The 22,002-nt window shown below is 43.8% G+C and overlaps 1 protein-coding gene across 1 annotated transcript in view; it reads right to left on the bottom strand.

Moving 5' to 3' along the window:
• VPS13C (vacuolar protein sorting 13 homolog C) overlaps positions 1-22,002 on the bottom strand; it is a 222,088-nt gene that overhangs the window by 52,423 nt on the left and 147,663 nt on the right. The window contains exons 55-63 of the mRNA XM_060174401.1: positions 21,617-21,703; positions 19,141-19,296; positions 18,718-18,982; positions 17,812-17,972; positions 16,851-16,972; positions 13,787-14,081; positions 9,257-9,646; positions 3,883-3,987; positions 2,174-2,338 (exon numbers count right to left, since the gene is read on the bottom strand). Coding sequence (XP_060030384.1) covers positions 2,174-2,338; positions 3,883-3,987; positions 9,257-9,646; positions 13,787-14,081; positions 16,851-16,972; positions 17,812-17,972; positions 18,718-18,982; positions 19,141-19,296; positions 21,617-21,703 — 1,746 coding nt within the window. The remainder of the gene's footprint in view (positions 1-2,173; positions 2,339-3,882; positions 3,988-9,256; positions 9,647-13,786; positions 14,082-16,850; positions 16,973-17,811; positions 17,973-18,717; positions 18,983-19,140; positions 19,297-21,616; positions 21,704-22,002) is intronic.

Raw genomic sequence — 22,002 nt, 5'->3', positions numbered from 1 at the left:
ATGTCTCCACAAAATAATGACAGCATGACGCACTCAAGTGTGTTCAGAATATCTTAAGTATCTAAACCTATAATCTTAATAACAGCTTCTTCGTGCCAATCTTATTTTAGTTTTCTTCTTCTTCTTAGTTTCCTAATACATTATGAATCCCTAAACACAGAATCTTATACCAGATATGTCAGAAAGAGAGTTAAAGGCAAATTAGAGCATGCTACAAAAACTGCTGGAATTCCTGTTTGATCATAAGCCACATGCCAGTTTGAGCCGCGATGTTCTTATCTTTAAATAAACCGAAGTTTGAGTTCCTTGAATTACAAAATAATAATAATGATGTCTGTTTATTAAAGACTACGAGGTAAATTTCATTTCGGAATAAAAAGGTGACTGTTAGGAGACCCTCTATCAAGGATAAACAGATCTTGAACACTTACTGGTGTGGGGTCTACAAAGACCATATACCTAATCCCTGAAAACTCCATGCCTGTTACAATTCTAATCTGTTTGTACTGTTATTGAGATCAACTGTATTCGCCCTTTGCTGAGCATCTGAAAATACATTTACAAGTTTCTAAAGCAGGAGGTCACAGAGGAAACAGGGACTTAAGCTATCCAGCAGAGGGAGATTTGGTAGGCGTAGGGTGTGCTAACATTTAATTCAACAAGCTGAGGAGTTACACCCCTGAGATATCAACAATCTTGTAAAATAACATTTCTTCATTAATGAGAGAAATCTAGGGTGCCGGGCGGCAGCGCAGCGGGTTAAGCGCAGGTGGCGCAAAGCACAAGGACCGGCTTAAGGATCCCGGTTTGAGCCCCCGGCTCCCCACCTGCAGGGGAGTCGCTTCACAGGTGGTGAAGCAGGTCTGCAGGTGTCTATCTTTCTCTCTCCCTCTCTGTCTTCCCCTCCTCTCTCCGTTCCTCTCTATCCTATCCAACAACAACAATAATAATAACCACAACAACGATAAAACAACAAGGGCAACAAAAGGGGAAAAATAGCCTCCAGGAGCAGTGGATTCATAGTGTAGGTACTGAGCCCCAGCAATAACCCTGGAGGCAAAAAAAAAAAGAGAAAGAAATCTAGATTTTTTTTTTTTCAGTGACTGGAACGGAACAAAGAGGCCCATGCATATTCTGCCTTTGAAACATATCCTGGGTCCCAAAATTCTTTGTGAGATGTACAGAAAGGGTGTCTCTATCTTAACGGTCAATCAGTTCAGCTGCATATCCACACTAATTCAAGCACGTAATGCTATCTTTGCACTTGTCCTCTTTGCCACTCTTTCCATGATTCTCTTCACTACTTCAAATCTTACTGAGCCCAGAAATTGGGATTCAAACCCCACCTCTTCTAGGAGACTTTCTCTCTGGGTCCAGATCACAGTGATCTCAACTTGCGATGTTTTATTGGCCTTGGGGAAACAGGAGGTTCAATTCCCTTTCTCTGTAAAGGGTGGGCTGAATTTTAGGACATTTCCAACTCATGTACTCACAAATTCTACAGCCACTTATAGTTAAGCATATACTACCTTTTCTTCCAAGAGTTGATTTACACCACTCTTAAATCCTCCAGGAAGATTTTTTTTTTTAGTTTTATTTATTTATTTTCCCTTGTGTTGCCCTTATTGTCTTTTTATTGTTGCTGTAGTTGTTGTTGGATAGGACAGAGAGAAATGGAGAGAGGAGGGGAAGACAGAGAGGGGAAGAGAAAGACAGACACCTGCAGACCTGCTTCACCGCCTTTGAAGCAACTCCCTTGCAGGTGGGGAGCCGGGGGCTCGAACCAGGATCCTTATGCCGGTCCTTGTGTTTTGCGCCACGTGCGCTTAACCCGCTGCACTACCACCCGACTCCCCTCCAGAAATATTTTAAGTTACTTGTGTATAGAGATAATTCTGTTGAGAATTGAGATAATACATGGAACATTATATTCATGTACTTTCCATGATCCAGGCCACATGCAGGATGCAACAGAGAAAGGGTATTAACAGTCTCCTCCGCCTTTCCAATACACGCTTATAGTGTAAAAGAATGCTAAACCGGCCATCATGTTTCCAAGCACAGTGACAGTAACGAGGTGAGTAGAACAAAGATACCTAAACACTTTTTTTATTTATAGGCTTGCATTTCTTTGTCTACTTTAGCAGTTAGCTATGTCAAAGGCAAGTTTTACCTCGGACGCAGCGATGTAGTTCCACTTACTGGTGGGCCTTGAGCCATCAGGTGCAAGTTCACCAACTTCAAGTTCTAATGACGACTTGTTAGCAATGGTACAAAAGGGAGTCAGGGTAACTACTCGTGTCAGATTAAAACTGCTTAATTTGATGCTGACCCCAACCTGTGAATGGACATGAACACACATCATTTCCTAAGACTCCAGATAACTTACCTGAAATACACATAGGTGTCATCCCCACACAGGCTTCTTAAAATATTTTAAAGAAGATTTCTTTTTTTAAAAAAAAAAAAATTAATCTTTATTTATTTATTGGATAGAGCTAGAAATCAAGAGGAAGGGGGAGACGAGAGGGAAAGAGACAGAGACACCTGCAGCCCTGCTTCACCACTCGCAAAGCTTTCCCCCCTGCAGGTGGGGACCAGGGGCTCGAACCTGGGTCCTTGAGCACTGCAATATGTGCGCTCAACCAGGTGCACCACCACTCAGCCCCCTAAAGATGATTTCTTAAAGTAATTCCTTTATGTCATATTCCAGGCCTGGATACCTTTTTAAAAAAAAAAAATTATTTATTTATTATCGGATAGAGAAAGAGAGAAATTGAGAGTGGATGGGGGATATATAGGTAGCTAAGTAGACAGACAGACAGACAGACAGACAGACAGACAGACAGACAGACCTGCTACACCGCTGCACCACTCATGAAGGTTTCCCCCTGCAGGTGGGGAACAGGGGCTTGAACCTGCGTCCTTGCACACTGTGATGTGTGCGCTTAGCAGGTGCACCACCACCTGGCCCCTGTCTTTTCACAAAGAGAAAGTTTACTTCTTGACTTTGGCTCCATCAGAAATCCATTCAAGAAACAGGAAATGGCAATTTCACAAACGAAAACTTAGACTGACAGACTCTTTATATTTTTTTCCACATTTGAACCATAAGTTACTTTGCTATGAATGTAGAGGCTTCATTGTTGCTACTTTATTATGACGTATTATTAATTCATAGTGATCACTAGTAAGATAAAGGTCTCAAAGGGACAATGTAACAAACAGGATAGCAGGTGACAGATTACTCAGATTTTCAGTCAAATGTAAGATCTGACAAATGCCTGAAAAAAGAAAAAAGGGAACAGTCTGGAGCAAAAGTTCTAATATATTCTGTAAACGTTTACCACATGGCTGGTCTAGATGGGTTTGTCTCATTGTCTTAAACTTTGACAAATGCAGGTGTTTGCTTTTTTTTTTTTTTTTTGCCTCCAGGGTGATCACTGGGGCTCAGTGCCAGCACTACAAATCCACTGCTCCTAGCAGCCATTTCTCCTCTTTGTTGCCCTTGTTGTTGTTACTGCTGTTGTTGTTGGGTAGGACAGAGAGAAACAGAGAGAGGAGGGGAAGACAGAGAGGGGGAGAGAAAGACAGACACCTGGAGACCTGCTTCACTGCCTGGCAAATGAGGAGCCGGGGGCTTGAACCGGGATCCTTACGCAGGTCCTTGTGCTTTGCACCATGTGCGCTTAACCCGCTACACCACCACCTGACCCCCCACAAATGTAGGTTTCTATTTGGAGTGGTCGCAGGAAGGTGTAGACAGAACAGCCCTTCAGGATACTTTGAATCCAAGTGCCTGTACCCCTTAGGAGACACTGGGTTACTGAGGTGCACACAGCATGAATTAATTCCGAGACTAACAAGCCAGCAGGCTCTTACCAGATACTCCATGCTGTTGGCAGGACACTTCACACAGCCGTAGCTCCCCACTGTATCCAGTGAGAAGCTGTTGGACCAGGAGCTAGTCGAAATTTTGAGTTGTACCTATATCAGACAACACATAGCAACGCATAAGAAACTTGAGACTGTAAGAACTTCATTCTATGGAAAGTTGCGAGACCACCAATTTTATGAAATGTCACAGGAGAAAGAAATCATAGCACACCACAATATGGAAGCAGAAGCATGAAAGAGCATAGGGGCTCTTACAATAAGACAAAGTTCTGAACTTGTGACTCAGGTACACAAAGAATGTGGTGAATTTCATGAAGTAGAACAGGACTGGGAGGTAGCTCCAAACTAGAGCACAGACCTTGGACTGCTGAGGCCCTGGAGGTACCAAGTTCAAGCCCCCAGCACCACCACATGCCAGAACTGAGTGGTACTCTGGTCTCTTTCATAAAGATAAATATACTGATTACTTAAAAAATAATAATAAAGGGAACCGGGAGGTGGCACAGCGGGTTAAGCGCACGTGGTTCGAAGCGCAAGGGCCGGCGTAAGGATACCAGTTCAAGCCCCCGGCTCCCTACCTGCAAGGGGGTCGCTTCACAGGTGGTGAAGCAGGTCTGCAGGTGTCTATCTTTCTCTCCCCGTCTCTGTCTTCCCCTCCTCTCTCGATTTCTCTCTTTCCTATCCAACAACAACGACAACAATAACAATAAACAAGGGTAACAAAAGAGGAAAAAAAGTTTTAAAAATAATAATAATAATAATAATGAATACCAGTGAAATACTCCGTTGTTCTATAAAGAATTATAACACAGTGCTCAGGAAAATAGCTCAGTTCATAGAGCGCAGGACCTGCATACCTGAGGCTCCCGCTTCACTCCTTGTCATCAGATGGAGCCGAGAGGTGCTCTGGCTTCTCTTTTTCTCTGCCCCATCTAAAACCCTCTCTCTGTGTTTCACACAAAATAAAATGCAGCTTAAAAAAAAAAAAAAAGAATGATGATCTAAAAGCAGAGTCTCCAACGTCAGAAATATGGCATCAGAGCTAGCAATTTCTTAAAAGTTCTAACACACTGAGAACCTATGTCTTTAACACTACTGAGCAACTGAAAACTGAAAGGCATTATGAGGGGACTAATAAAAGAAAACAGGATACAGTTCCTGTGTGCTGTGAGCTCCAACAAAAGAGAGAGAGATGGGTGATACACACTAATCACTATGATGCAAGCTTCACTGTACTAACAGCCCCCCGAGGAGGACAGAATGGGATCAAGGCAAGAGGGTGAAACGTTTACTCCTGGCCATGGGATTTTGTTCAAGATCCCTGGTTTCATCTGCTCTATTCCTGCCTTTGGGTTCCTGCTCATTAAACAAATTGTCCTGCTTTATATCTTACTGCCTTTCAGCAACCAAGCTGCAGATGCTTCTATGATTCCATCCTGAATTCCCTGGGCAGACGACCTCACCAATGTGTTCTGGAACCTCACGTCTCCAGAACCCTGCCCCAGACAGAAATAAGCTGAGAGTGTGAATCCATTGCCAATGTCCATGCCCAATGGAGAAACAATTGCAGAAGCCAGACCTCCCACCTTCTGAACCCCAAAAAGAATTTTGGTCCATACTCCCAGATGTAGGGATAAAGAATAGGAAAGCTGCAAAGTGGGGGGATGGGACACAGAACTCTGGTGGTGGGAACTGCATGGAATTGTACCTCTGTTATCTTACAATTTTGTTAATCATTATTAAATCACTAATAAAATTAAAAAAAAAACAGGAGAGCCTTCACTGTGTTCCTGATTGTGTTCATTCACATAAACATGATAACTACAATACCGTGTGCTAGTCAACGCTACAAGACAGTGGTTCCCAGAACGTGCTACCCACACCAGCACCAGCACCAGCACCTAGGGTTCTGTTAGAAATGACAATTCTCTAGTCCAAGTTCTGCTTAGTGTTTTCCCTTCTGATCTTGTTTTTCAACTTCTCCCTGTGAGTGAGATCATCCCATATTCATCCTTCTGTTTCTGACTTATCTCACTTCATATGATTTCTTCAAGCTCCATCCGAGATGGACTGGAGCTGGTGTATTGCACCCAAGTAAAAGACTCTGGGGTGGGTCAGGAGGAGGGGAGAGTTCAGGTCCTGGAACAGGATGGTGGAGGACCTAGTGGGGGTTGTATTGTGTGGAAAACAGAAATGTCACGCATATACAAACCATTGTACTTATTGTCTACTGTAAAACATTAATCTTAATGTAAAATGAAGATTAAAAACATTAATCTTAATCTGTAAAACATTAATCTTAATGTAAAACATTAAGAAAAAAAAAAGAAAGAAAGAAATGACAACTCTCAAGGCCTGCCAGACCTTTTGGATCAAACAGTGGGGACAGGACCCAGTGGTCTGTTTCAAAGGTCTCTGGGAGATTCTAATGCACACTCAAATGGAGGGCTTCAGCTCTAAGAGACTGCAGATGAAATCCCTGGCTTCATTTAGATTCCTGAGCAGAATGCCGAAGGATGAACAGCAGTTAAGCAGAAAAGATAAAAGCAAGGCCAAGGAGATGCCATCACAGGTGTTTCAACAGCTTTTCATGCCTGTGGCATGAAAGGTCTCAGGTTCAGTGCCTGGCACCAACACAAGCCAAAGGTGAGTGGTGGTCTGGCAAGAAAAAAAAAAAAAAGGATAAAAGAAAAAGATATGGGGCAGAAAAAAGAAGAACAGGGTGCAATGCATTCTGGGCAGAGTACAGAAATGCAAAGGTCTAGGTGTGAGAACATGAGCAGAGGGCTCACGGTAACAGCAATACCAGCTTGAGTCTCAAGAAGGAAGCAGGGATCAGAGCAGAAAGGAACAGGCTGTGATGCTGGCTCTCTCTCTCCAAGACCCAGCTTAGTGCTTCCTGCTGGGACAGCTGGGCTAATATAATTGAAACAAAACTGTCGGGAGTCAGCAGGTTAAGCGCAGGTGGCACAAGGTGCAAGGACGGGCTTAAGAATCCCGGTTCGAGCCCTTGGCTCCCCACCTGCAGGGGCGTTGCTTCACAGGCGGTGAAGCAGGTCTGCAGGTGTCTGTCTTTCTCTCCCTCTTTCTGTCTTCCCCTCCTCTCTCCATTTCTCTCTGTCCTATCCAACAATGACGACAACAATAATAACTACAACAATATAACAAGGATAACAAAAAGGAATAAGCAAATAAATATTTTAAAAAAAGAAAAAAAGAAACAAAACTGTCCCTGCTTCTGAAATGCCCCTTTAAATGCCCCTCTGAAAATTACTGCTAGCTTCTCTAAAAGGAAAAAGAAAAAAAAAAAAAAAAAGTATTTATTATCATGAAAGAGAAGGAAGCGTCTCTCTGGTAACATGGATGCCTAAGGCCAAACTGGTAACATGGATGCCTAAGGCCAAACTAAGGCCTCATGCTTGCAGCCCTCCTGCTCCAGCCCTAGTGCCACCTCCTGGACCGCCCGTTGGTTTCTTAGGTCCCTTTTCTTGTTTCTTTGAAGATTCTTTGGGGCCAGGTGGTGATTTAAGCACACATTACCAACTGCAAGGGCCCTGGTTCAAGCCCCATCGCCCACCCACCTGCAGGGGAAAGAGCTTCAAAAGCAGTGAAGCAGTGCTGCCGGTGTCTGTCTGTCTCTCCCCCACTCTCACTTCTCTCAATTTCTCTCTGTCCTATCAATATTATATATATATATATATATATATATATATATATATATATATATATATACACACATATATATGTATATATTTGTTTTAACTAGTTTTTTAAAAAGTCCTTGAACTGATTCAGCCTGTTCAAATGTGCCTTATCAACAAAAGTGGAATTACCATATGATCCAGTAATACCACTCATGCACCAATTCAAAGGGTCCTATGTCCCCCTCCATTCATAGTTGCATTATTCACAAAACCCAAAGAGTGGAAGCAACCTAAATGCCCATCCACAGATGACTGGCTAAAGAAGCTATAGGATATAGATATAGATATAGATAGATACACACACACACACACACACACACACACATATATATATATATTCCCTAGAATACTACTCTGCAAACAAAACAGATGACATTGTGTCCCTTGGGACGAAATGGATGGATCCTGAGGTGATTATGCTTGGCGAAATAAATAAAAATAAGAGAGACAACTACCAGATGGATTCACTTATGTGTGGAATCTAGAGAACTGCTACACAAAAACTTAAAGCAAGCAAACTAAAAATAAAAATAAACCACCAACAAAAACAACCAGAAGCAAGCCAATTGTCTTTTAAGACCTTGTAAGAACTCTGGTGGTTCTCGTTGGGACACGGGAGGGTAAGGACCCAGAAACTTTGGTGGTGGGTTTAGAACTATCGACTGTCATCTTACAGTCTGAGAACTCACTGTTAATCATAAATGAAGAGAGAAAAGAAAGTTTTCTTTTGAGAGATGACCAGGCGGCTCTGAACTGAAGAGTCCCGTGAGAACCCGGAGAGAGGAAAGGATGAAAAGGGGGGACATTTGGGAGCAGTGACAGGCGCGACTGTGACCTAGGAAGGGAGAGAAGGCAGGGACATGAAAAAAAAATGGGTAAATAGGGGCTGGGCGGTGGCCCAAATGATTGAGTGCCCATGGCTGAGAGCACATGTTACAATGCACGAGGACCCGGGTCCGAGCCCCCAGGCCCCACCTGCAGAGTGGCGGGGAGAGCTTTGTGGGTGGCAAAGTAGGGCTGCGGGTGTCTCTCTCCCTCTCTATTTCCCTTTCCCTCCAGATCTCTGGCTGTCTCTATAGAATACACATATAAAGAAAAGCATTAAAAGAAAAACACGGGCAAATATATACATAGAGATAGGCAGTTATAGAAATAACAGCCCATCCATATCTATGATCTTGGGAGAACTATTGCAGTGTCCAGTAGAGGGAATGGAGACGCAGAGCTCTCCACTCTGGTGGTGGGACCTGTGTGGAATTTCACCCTCGCTATCTCATAACTGCATACATCAATATTAAACCACTAATAATTTTTTAATTTACTTAATAAAATGGAAATCTTAACAAGACCATAGGGTAAGAGGAGTTCAATTCCACACAGTTCCCACCACCAGATCTCTGTATCCCATCCCCTCCCCTGATGGCTTTCCTATTCTTTATCCCTCTGGGAACATGGACCCAGCGTCATTATGAGGTACAGAAGGTGGAAGGTCTGCCTTCTGTCATTGCTTCCCCACTGAACATGGGTGTTGGCAGGTCGATCCATACTCCCAGCCTGTCTCTCTCTTTCCCTAGTGGGGTAGGGCTCTGGGGTGACAGGGCTCCGGGATACATTGGTGAATGGTTTTTCAATGTACTGTTTCAACAGGAACACACCTTATTTTTGCTGAAAATGTTCTTCTTCTTGAAGGAGAATAAGATGATGTCCCTGAAGTCGGCGGGGTGCTTGACGTGAATGTCCTCAGAGCGGTACTGCAGCACCCGGGAAGTCTTGTTGATGAGCCAGTAGGGACTGAAGACCGACAGCACCATCCGGCTGCCTGCCCTCCGTACGTGGACGGACAGGTCCAGGCTCAGGGGCTCAGTGCAGTTGGAGGAGAAGCACACGAGGAAGAACTCGGGGAGGGTAGCAGACACGCGGAAATGGCCGTTCCAGTTTTTGCCTTGGTACTTCATCAGGACCAGCTCCATGACTTCTCCGCTGATTCTCGAATGGAGCACGTCGGCAGCACTGCCTTCCGCCAGCTCGTGAGTTTCTGCCGTGCCCTGAAGAAAGACACACACAGTCAAAATCTGCTTGGGGAGTATTGTGTATGTGTGTGTGTGTAGGGGGGGATCTCCCCAGTGGCGACATCTGTGTTTCATGCAAGTGCTCGCAAAGACCTGGGTTCAAGCCTCCATCCCTTCCTGCAGGTGTGTGTGGGGGAGGAGCTTCACAAGTGCTGCAGGTGTCTGTTTATGATTTTGTCTTTATCCAGTAAATAAATAAGTGCATACAAATGGTAACTAGCCTACCAGGTGCAAATTAACCACCAATTTCTCAAGGAAACATGTCTACTCAGGAGGAATGCCCAATTGTCACTAAGGACTGAAAACAAACCCCTCTATCAAGGTCAAAGGCAGACGCTGACTTTTGGAGATCAGTAAGGGACTAAGGAGTCTGAAGTTTTCTTGTCATCACTGGGGATGTACTGTTCCAGGATAAGAGACAGAGATAGAGGCAGAAAGATACCACGGGGAAGTTGGGTGGTAGCGCAAGCAGGTTAAGCGCAGGTGGCGCAAAGCACAAAGATTGGCCTAAGGATCCTGGTTCGAGCCCCCGGCTCCCCACCTGCAGGGGAGTCGCTTCACAAGCAGTGAAGCAGGTCTGCAGGTGTCTATTTTAATCTCCCCCTTTCTGTCTTCCCCTCCTCTCTCCATTTCTCTCTGTCCTATCCAACAACAACAATAAAAACTACAACGAAACGAGGGCAACAAAAGGGAATAAATAAAATAAATACTAAAAAAAAAAAAAGATACCACAGAACTAAGGCTGCTGTGGGGGCCAGGCTGGAACCTGGGTCCATGCTCATGATAAAGAAGCAAGTGTACTACCCAAGAGAGCTATTCTGGCAGCCCTCGGAACCCTAAGTTCTGAGGCAACATCAGATCTACGGCAAGAAGCAGAAACCGGATTCTGGAACCCTGGTCCCTGCCCACTAGAGTTATATGTCATGAAGTGGGCCGCTTGTGAACTGCCTGGACGTGCCTTCTCTTCACACAGTGCCTTGGTCTCTCAGTGCCCATATAACGAGAATAAGGGGAGTCAGAAAGGACTGCTCACCCTGGAGGGTGCCTGCTTTGCCTTACTGGAGACCAGGCTTAAGTTCCAGCCCCACCACACAGGTAGATGTTTTGCTTCTCTGATATCTTTACCTTTCTCCTTCTGTCTCTGTCTTTACCTCCCTCTGTAAGTCTAAAAAAAAGACAGCTTAGAATGGTGAAGACAAAAGAAAAAAATCATATATATATAATAGAAAGTGATATCAAAGCATTACCATAAGTTAAAGTTGTTCTTTTCTTAAAAAAAAAAAAAATAGGGGGCTGGGTGGTGGCACACCTGGTTGAGTGCACATGCTACAATGCACAAGGACCCAGGTTCGAGCCCCCGGTCCCCACCTGCAGGGGGAAAGCTTTGCAAGTAGTGAAGCAGGGCTGCAGGTGTCTCCCTGTCACTCCCCCTCACTATTTCCCCTTTCCTCTCAATTTCTGGCTGTCTCTATCCAATAAATATAATAAAAAAATGTTTAAAAAATACTGAGTGGTGCACCCTAACCCTAACCCTAACCCTAACCCTAACCCTAACCCTAACCCTAACCCTAACCCTAACCCTAGTGCACATGCTACAATACACAAGGACCTAGGTTCAAGCCCCCAGTCTCCACCTGCCTGGGGTGGAGGGGCCTTCACAAGTGGTGAAGCAGTGAGGTAAGTATCTCTCTTCCTCTCTCCCTATCTTCTCCTTCCTTCTAGATTTCTCTCTGTCTCAATCCAATAAATAAAATGATGAAACAAAATATTTTAAAAGGATTATTTATTTAAATTAATGAGAGTTCTCAAATGAGAGAGAATCAGAGCAGAACTCTTGTACATAAGATGCCAAGAATTGAACTCAGGGTGAGAGTCCAATGCTAGCTCCCCTGTGGACTTCCAAGGCATCAAAGCAGAATGATTATTTTTTGAAGTATTTATCTGTATTTTTATGTATTCGTTGGATAGAAACAAGGGGAAATCAAGAGGGAAGGGGAAAATAGAAAAAGAGAGAGAAAGGGAGATGTCTGCAGCACTGCTTCACCACTTATGAACTAAGCTTTCTCTCTACAGGTGGGGGTTGGGGGCTTGAACTGGGTCCTTGAGCATATGCTGAACCTATAACATATATGCTCTACCAGGTGCACCACTGTCTGACCCCGGAACTCTTTTTAAAATGAATAACAGAAATAATAATTCAGCTTTCCTTCCTGAAAGCAGCTCTTAGACAAAAACTATTTAGTTTCTCTACTGCCTTTAGTCTCTGCAACCCAGGGATTGCTCACTGCCAAAGAAAGAAAAACAAAGAACTGAGGTTCATGCAAAGCACAAGGACTGGCATAAGGATCCCGGTTCGAGCCCCCAGCTCCCCACCTGCAGGGGAGTCACTTCACAAGTGGTGAAGCAGGTCTGCAGATGCCTGTCTTTCTCTCCCCTCTCTGCCTCCCCCTTCTCTCTCCGTTTCTCTCTGTCCTATCCAACAGCAAAGACATCAATAACAACAACAATAATAACCACAACGATAAAACAACAAGGGCAACAACAAAGGGGAAAAGGACTGAGGTTCCAAACATGTTCTCCTATTTTTAAAACGTGTAGCATTTAGAAGCTGAAAATATTCATCACATCATTACTAAACAATATTCTCTAGTATTTTTTAAAATTTTTATTTATACAATGGAAATATTGACAAGACCATAGGATAAGAGGGGTACAACTCCACACAATTCCCACCCCCAGAACTCCGTATCCCATCCCCTCCCCTCCCCTGACAGCTTCCCTATTCTTTATCCCTCTGGGAGCATGGACCCATAATGAGCATGGGTCATTATGGAGTGCAGAAGGCAGAAGGTCTGGCTTCTGTAATTGCTTCTCTGCTGAACATGGGCATTGGCAGGTCAATCCATACTCCCAGCCTGTATTTCTTAAGATGGACAGTGCTTATTGTTTAGTTCAACAGAAACTTGCACCAAATAACCAAAACATTCACTTTCAAATAATAACTTTAACACTTAGAATAAATGAAGAGGGGATATCTTCCTACTGGCTTTTTCTTTTTTTTTCTTTCTTTTTTTTTTTTTTTTGCCTCTAGGATTATTGCTGGGGCTCAGTGCCTGCACCATGAATCCACTGCTCCTGGAGGCCATTTTTTCCCCTTTTGTTGCCCTTGTTTTAACGTTGTTGTGGTTATTATTGTTGTTGTTATTGTTATTGATGTCACTGTTATTGGATAGGAAACGGAGAGAGGAGGGGAAGACAGGAGGAGAGAAAGATAGACACCTACAGACCTGCTTTACAGCTTGTGAAGCGACCTCCTTGCAGGTGAGGAGCCAGGGGCGCAAACTGGAATCCCTACAACCAGTCCTTGCTTCGTGCCGTGTGCGCTTAACCCGTTGTGCTACTACTGCTCGAACCCCCCTCCCCATCCACTAACTTTTTCTATGCTTTAGTTGATGGAATTTTTTCATACGAATGGAGATTATTTGATTCTTATTTGATGCCAAGGCAATAAGCACAGATGTGGAGAAACCAAGAGCCAGACTTCTTAGGTTCATACCACAGCTCTCCTGCCTATTTGCTGTGGAACCCTGGGCCTGTCACCTTAATCTCTTGTGACTCAGTTTCTTTGTCTGTGAAGCAGTTTTGGTAACAGTACCTATCCTAGAATGTCATTAAGATTCAATGTGTTAACATACATCAGACACACAGTAGAGGGTTTGCCTTGCCCGGGTGTGAGACAGTGTGACAGCCCAGACTACTAACGCATTACAGGTATGTTTTATAGAACACTGACCTCAACCAACCGTACATTTAAAGCAAAAACTATTCAGAAGTCATTCTGAGGGACCAGGTGGTGGCGTACCTGGTTAAACGCATGCATTACAATGCACAAGCTCCCAGGTTCAAGCCCCTGGTCCCCACTGCAAAGGGGAACCTTCACAAGTGGTGAAACAGGACTGACTGCAAGTATCTGTGTCTTTTCATCTCTAACTCCCCCAACCCCTCTCAATTTCTCTCTGCCTTTATGTAATCATCATCATCTAATAAAAATAAATAAAGAGAAGTCATTCTGAGCAACCACAGAAATCAAAAGCCACCCAAGGCCACACGTCATACCTCGAGTAAGTATCTCAGGGAATACGGAAGGAAGTTGCGCAGTGTGAGGGGAGGGTACAGGTAAATGATGTAAGCTGGGTCCCAGTCCTCTCCGTGGGCGCTGATGTAACTCAGCTCATCTGGCAGGGCCACCGTGTTCACGATCAGAGGCAGGAAGCTGACCTCTTGGGAGGGGCACTGCAGCATGCTCCTGACCTCCGTGCTCCGGCGAAGCTCCTCCTTCCAGGGAATGTACGTGGTGGACTCCCTGTACTGGCTCTTTAAGTGCCCAGCTGGCTGAATAAACAGCTGGCATCTACAGGCCAAGGGGACATATTTAGTTTATATATATATATATGGAAGAGACAGAAAGGGCAATGAGGAGAGAAAGAGAGATGCCTACAGCACTGCTCCACTGCTCATGAAACACCCCCCACCCACACACACACACACACACACACACACACACACACACACACACACACACACACACACACTTTACAGGAAAGGACCAAAAGCTCAAACCCAGGTCCTCATGCATCGTAAGCTTTACTGGTTATGCCACCACCCAGCCTCTGGGGAGAAAGATTTTTACTTTTAATTGTGTTAGTGATTTAATGTTAATTTGCAAAATGACAAGATAACAGGTACAACTCTGAACCGTTCCCACCACCAGAGTTCTGTATCCCCAGTCCCTCTACTGGAAGTTACAGCAGTTCTCTAAGGTTGCAGATACGGATTAACCATTATTTCTACAACTGTCTACATTTGCCTATTTTTTCCCATGATCCCATCTTCTCTTCCTTTCCAAGTCACCCCTATACTTATTACAACTTCCAAATGTCCCTTTCTTTTTCCTCTTCTCTCTCCAGGTCATGATGGAGGTAGAGTTGACAGCCCTATGGTCATCTTCCCCTATCATTTCTCCCCAAATGGGTGTATGGATTAAAATTCTCTTTGGGGTGCAGAAGGTGGGAGTGCTGGCTTTAAAAATCTTTTTAAAATAATCTTTAAAAAATAAATAAAGTTAAACCTTTGACTGGAAAGTATAAGTTAGCACCCTGGAGATCTTTGCTTAACACAGTGACAACTTAAAAGGCCTCATTTGAGGTAAAGGTCAAGCGAGGGCTTCTCTCCTGGACATGGGCGTCGATCCATGGGGGCAAGTTTTTATGTAGAACTTCAGAAAGAACATTTTGTGAAGTCCCGGGCTATTTTTCCCAGATGCGGACCCAAGAGTACGGGAAGTACCCACAGCCATAGAACTAACTCATGGAGGAATGATGTGGCAAAAACACTAAGTAAACAACTTTAAAAAAGAAAAGTCTCACCTATACTGATATGGTAAAGATCCTGACAGGTGGGAAGTTCTGAGAACTCTCATTGTAATGGCCCCAGGTGATGTGCACAGCCATGGAGATGGAGAGGCAGCCCCTGAGGCAAAGGTGGGAACAGCAGCTACTGATGCTACCAACACACAGAGATACGTAAAAGCCAGTGGCAGATAAAGACCTGGCTGTGTGAGAGGTGCCGCCCAGACTAAAATGAGCGGGAGGGTGTGATAACGCATCTCAGGAGATGGTGGATATTTGGACATCAAACTGGATTAGATTTGAGAGGCACGTGAGATGCAGAAACAGAGGAGTAGCTCCCCACCCCTGGGTCTGAGGCCTTCCCACTGAGGGCTGTGAGGGAGCCTCACTTGGGAGAAGGGGGCCCTTCCTCCTTCCCTGTCAAGGGGTGGCTGCAAAGAGATGTTCTCCCTCCAGTGTGTCACCAGGTCGGTCTCTGCAGCCAACTGTCTCAAGCGTCAAAGGCTCTGTTGCAAGCTTACATGTAAACGGCCAGCATTATAAAGTTAAACCTATGGTCCAGGAGGTGGCGCAGTGGATAAAGTGCTTGACTCTCAAGCGTGAGGTCCTGAGTTCAAGCCCTTGGCAGCACATGTACCAGGGTGATGTCTGGTTCTTTCTCTCTCTCTCTCCTCCTATCTTTCTCATCAATCAATAAATAAAAATCTTTAAAAAATAATCTTAAAAAAAATAAAGCTAAGCCTTTGACTGGAAAGTGTATTAAGTTAGTACCCTGGAGATCTTTGCTTAACACAGTGACAACTTAAAAGGCCTCATTTGAGGTAAAGGTCAAGCTAGGGCAACCTAGGTGTCCAACAACAGATGAGTGGCTGAGCGAGTTGTGGTCTACATATACAATGGAATACTACTCAGCTATTAAAAAGGATGGATTTACCTTCTTCACCTCATCTTAGATAGAACTTGAAGGAATCATGTGACGTGAGATCAGCCAGAAAGAGAAGGATGGATATGGGCTGATCTCACTCACAGACAGAAGTTGAGAAGTAGGAACAGAAATGGAAACTCAAAGCAGAACTTGGACTGGATGTGGTGTCTTGCACCAAAGTAAAGGATTCTGAGGGGTCTGGGGGTCAGGTAATAATAACATAATGGTAGAGCAGGACCTAGGCTGGGGGTGAGAAGATTGTGGAATTTTACACGTGTGGCAAAGACTGTATCTACTGTGAACTATTACCCCCACCCCAGTTTAAAAAAAAAAAGCTTTAAGAAAACGTTAAGACACAAGATACACAAGAAAAGGTTTTCCTCTGCCTAGTTCAATGATGTAAATCTTTATGTCTGTAACTATATGCTTTAAAACTAACTTTAAAAATCTGTACAGGGGGGAGCTGGGTGGTAGCGCAGCAGGTTCAGCGCACGTGGCGCAAAGCGCAAGGACCGGCATAAGGATCCTGGTTCGAGGCCCCGGCTCCCCACCTGCAGGGGAGTTGCTTCACAGGCAGTGAAGCAGGTCTGCAGGTGTCTATCTTTCTCTCCCCCTCTCTGTCTTCCCCTCCTCTCTCCATCTCTCTCTGTCCTATCTAACAACAATGACAATAATAATTACAACAATAAAACAAGGGCAACAAAAGGGAATAAATCAATCAATCAATAAAAAGAATTTTAAAAAGAAACCTGTACAGGGTTCTTTCTTCTGAGAGTACAGATCCCCCAATTAAATTTATATCTACTGTGGCCCTTTGAAAGCTTAGTATATTCCAAGGTGTTCCTACCTATATGAGTTTAAAGGCACATGGAATTCCTCTTCTGGCCTGGCAACTCCAATAGGTTCCAATAGCTTGACATTCTTGACATGTTTATAGATAGTAAATGGAATAGAGAAGTGATTTTTAATCTGTTGGACAAAAAGACATACAAGCTGTTAAAACAGATACAGAACTTTAAAAGGAATTTGTGAGTTAGACATTACTTTCCAACCTAAAAATTTTTTTTTGCCTCTGGGGTTATTGGTGGGGCTCAGTGCCTGCACTGCAAATCCACTGTTCCTGGAGGCCATTTTCTTCCCTTTTGGTTCCGTTGTTATCATTGTTGTTATTATTATTGTTGTTGTTATTGCTGTTGTTGTTGTTGGGTAGGACAGAGAGAAATCAAGAGAGGAGGGAAGGCAAAGAGGGAGACAGACACCTGCAGACCTGCTTCACCACCTGAAGCGACCCCACCTCCCACCCCAGGTGGGGAGCCGGGGGCTCAAACCAGGATACTTGCCTCAGTCCTTGTGCTTGGAACCATGTGAACTTAACCCACTATGCTACCGCCTGGCCCCGATCTAATTTGCACCAATAATAAAACATCTTCTGTGGGCAGCTGGAATTTTTTAAAGATATTTTAGGACTACATACAGCAAAGTTTATGTGTAAGTGGCAGCTGAAGTTACTAGGTCATTCACATGTCTCTTCCTTGGGCACAGCATTTTCTAATAAATATGCATTAAGTCTTGAAGACTCTAGTCAGCGTATTTTCTCCACTGTTACCTCAAAGCAGTATGTGATTAAACAAAAAATGACAAAAAAAAAAAGAAAGAAAGAAACACAACTCCCTTTTCTGGAGTAAAGTGTGATGGATGCAAGGGCCAGCAGAAAACCGAGAGATAACAGTGGCTAAAATTTGACGATATTCAGCTAGATGTGTCTTGGTACACTTCCAAGGACGGAATTCATCTGCTGGCATTATTACCTGCAGAGGAGAGCGCAGGGTGATTACTTTATTCCCTTCCGTTGCGTCTATCTGCACCAAGACTGAGTCAGAGTGACTGGCAGCAGGATTCCGGACATTATATAATCGCCTCCCAGGTCTGGAAACAGGGATTTTGGCGACTTCTGTGTATCCATGAGGCACTAAGGCAGAGCACAGGTGAAATAAGCATGGCAAGTGGCCATTAACTTATCTTTTCCCTTGACAGAGTGATTAACAACACCCCCACATGGCTCAAAAGTCATCTGTCTCGAGATTAGAAATGAGGAAACATAAGATATTTCTCTAAGATTCTGTAACTAACAAAGAACTAAGGCATTGTTTCAAACCATATGCTTCCTAATTTATGGGGGGGGGGTTGAATATCCTAAAACAAACAACCCCACTCCTACATACTGGATGGTGGTGGTGGTGATGACTTGCCACGAGGGTTACTGCTGGGGACTGGTACTAGCATTAAGAACCCACTGCTCCTAATAGTCATTTTTTTTTCCCCTCTCTCTATTTTTTTAAATTGGATATGACAGAGAAAATTTGAGAGGGGTGGGGGAGAGAGAGACAGGGAGTAAAAGGCAGACACCTGTAAACCTATTCCACACTTGTAAAGTGTCACCCCTGCAGGAGGGGAGCAAAGGCTTGAACCTTTGTCCTTGTGTATGGGACATTCTGTATTCTTTAATGGCATAGAAATTATCTGGTTTGCCAAGGCACTTCTTAAATTCGTCGAGTGTAATTTGATCAGTGTAAACAACAACAAGATCTCATCCAGTGTTGGTTTGGGCTCTTGAAACTGTTGTACCCCAAAGTATCTACAGCTAAATACTTTTCGTAGGAATAATCCCATACCAGTGAGCCCCAAAGATGTTCTTAAAGTAAAAGGCAACATACCGAAGGTCAGAGTGAAGAAGGAGCTATCCTGACGGCTCAGGATTGATCGTTTCCCTCGATGGGAAGGTTCCAGACTGGCATAGTCCAATTCCAAATTCTGACCGACGTCAACATCATGAATACCGCTCTTCTCCGGAGAGCCCATGACTCTGAGGTTGTGATTGGGCTGTACCTTAATGGGAATGCCGACGGCATTTCTCACTGTGAAGGGAGCCCTGTCTTTTGAAGAGTAGTTGAAAGTAGAAGCAGTCCCCTCTGAGAACCCCTGTGAAGGAACACAGCATCACGGTCAAAACCCAGGACTTAACATGGGGGCCACCCATCTGCCATCAGGTTGCCTTGATGGCAAATGACAGTTAACCTGCAGGGTGTTTCCATTTAAAATCCCAATGGTGGAAGGTCCCGGGCAAGAACCAAACGTACTTTTGCTAAATTGTTGAACACGCTAAGAGAGCTTTTGGAGATGGTTATATTCATGGTGTCTCCTGAAGAAATATGGACTGCCATTTGTGGCTCAGGGAGGAAAATGAAATCATCTCCTGGCATCAAACTTTTCTCCTGGGCTGGATTCTTCTTCACCTAGGAGGATAAAGAATGGAACACAGGAGTCGACTGACGGGGAAACTGAGATACATTCACATTCGCCTAGACCTGTCATTTTACATTCAGGTTCCTCAAGACCCTCACAAGTTCTCGTGTTCTGATGGCTTCAAACGTCTCACTTTGCTAAGAGAATGGGTCAGTGTTCCTGCTTTCAGTGTGGCCCCAAATACATGGGGAAATGCTGACAATCTGACATCAAAGTAGTTCCCTTTGGACTCGGGAATCCCACTCCCAGGCTGCTGGAACCCAGAGTCACCTGACAGATTGGACATGATGAGCTGAGGAGCAAAACGATGACCCTGAAGGGGAAAAGTGAACCTGTTTAGATGTCACACCTGGGGAAAAAAATAACAGCTTTTTTTTAAATTTTGCCTCCAGGGTTATTGCTGGGGCTTGGTGCCTGCATTACAAATCCACTGCTGCTGTGGCCATATTTTTCTATTTTTCTTAGATAGGACAGAGAAATTGAGAGGGGAGGGTAAGACAGAGAGGGGGAGAGACACCTGCAGACTTGCTTCCCCGCTTATGAAGTGACCTGCAGGTGGGGAGCCAGGGACTCGAACCGGGATCCATGCTTGGGTCCTTAGGCTTCTTACTGTGTGCACTTAACCCGGTGCACTACCGACCAGCCCCCTAAGAACAGCTTCTTTCTTAGTACTTTTGACCAGCCAATACTTCTAAATCACTATAAAAGTAGCAAACAGCTTTCAAGCACCCATCCGACTGCATCTGAGATTTCTGTGCTTTTTAAAAAGAATAAACAGAATAATGAAAACAAGCCTTATCAGTTGCTCCATGCTAAGGGGCAGCAGGAGAATGTCATTTCCACTTTATGGAGAGGAAATTGGAGCACAGGTTGAATGATTTATCTTTAAAATAAGAGCCTGGCAAGCTTATGTGAGTGCCTTACACCTCGGCGGGGCTGCCTGGAGAGAGCTGTGTTGTAATAATCTGCAGGGGTGAATCTGTTATTCATGCCCCTGTAATTCTAGAAAATATATTTAAAAAAAAACAAAAAAAACATATGCTTCAATATCCAGGGCTCTGAAGCATTCTCAAGAAGTACCATGAGAAAGTAACACAGAAGAGTTCATGACAGCAAGTACAGAAGCCAGAGAACTCCCACCTTCTGCACCCCATAAAGAATGTTGGTCTGGGAAGTGGTGCACCAGGTTAACCACAGTTTGTAGGAAGAATTCTGGTCCAGACTCCCAGAGGGATAAACAATAGGGAAGCTTTCAATGGAGGGGATGGGACACAGAACTCTGGTGGTGGGAACTGTGTGGAATTGTACCCCTGTTAACTCACAAATCTCGTTCATCATGATTAAATCACTAATTAAAAAAAAATGAGTGCACGAACTAGGATAACCATTCTCGACATTTTCGCTATTATTCTTAAAATCACTGGAGATAACAAAGGTATACATGTATAATTCCATATGAACTAAAAATGGCACTCAAAAGCACATGCTTGGGTATCATTTCTAATCAAATAGCAAGCTGTATAATGAGAGGAGGGTCAGCTGCAAACCTCTTTAGCGTCTGCCTTGTGAAAAGATGGACAGACTCTCCTCCTGCTTCTATATTCACTATCACAGTCTCTGCAAAATCTCTGACTCTCTTACTAGAGAAGCAGAATGAAAACGGCCTATGATGTCCAAGTATTATTAGAGCTAATGAAATACATTATTTAATTTATTGATTTATTATTGTTTTTGCCAAGCAGGCCTTTTTTTCTTTATCTTTAGTTATTTATTGGACAGAGACAGCCAGAAATCGAAAGAGAAGGGGAAGATAGGGAGAAAGACAGAGAGATACCTGCTGCCCTGCTTCACTACTTGTGAAGCTTTCCCCCTGCAGGTGGGGGCCGGGAGCTCAAGCCTGGATCCTTGTGCATTGTAACGTGTGTTCAACCAGGTGCACCACCACCTGGCCCCACTGAAATACATTTTTTTATTACCAGACCACTGGTTTAAGATGATACCAGTAGCTGAAACTGGAATCTCATGGCTTCAGGTATGAGAGTCTTATATTACCATAATGCTGTCTCCCTGGCCATACAGCAAAAATATTTTTTTTCTTTACCAGAGCACTACTCAGTTCTGGCTTCTCTTGGTTCCTGAGATTATTATACACAATAACAGTAAACATGTGTTATTGTGAAAAAGAATTTTTTTTAAATCCATAGAAAATCCTCAGAAACCCTGGACAACATCTCACAAGTCACGTAACTAAAAAACTATATAATAAACAGTCTTAGTGTTCTTGAATAAGAGACTTCATGATTTTCTTACATTCAGTTTTAAGTTCCATTGTCTCTTCCCGTCCACTCGCTCAATCAGTGGCTCCCAAACAGCGTGGGTCTCGTTATAATAGTGAACCTGGAAAGGCAGCGTATGTTTCCATAATCAACAAGAAGCAAACAATTAAATAAGGAACGTGCTAAGTCAATAGTCATTTAAAAATACACCTTAACAGAATATACACAGATGAGGTACTTATTTTTCTCTTAACCATTTATTTTACTGCCATAAACAAATTCTTTTATTTTTATTGCCACCAGGATGATTGCTGGGGCTTGGTGCCTGCACAGTGAATTCACCACTCCTAGTGTCCTTTCCTTTTTTCTTTTTCTTTCTTTTTCTTTCTTTCCTTCTTCCTTTTTTTTTTTTTTTTGTTT

This window comes from Erinaceus europaeus, chromosome 16 (genome assembly GCF_950295315.1).
Source record: "Erinaceus europaeus chromosome 16, mEriEur2.1, whole genome shotgun sequence".
NCBI lineage: Eukaryota > Metazoa > Chordata > Mammalia > Eulipotyphla > Erinaceidae > Erinaceus > Erinaceus europaeus.
This window is presented reverse-complemented; position numbering and strand designations above follow the sequence as displayed.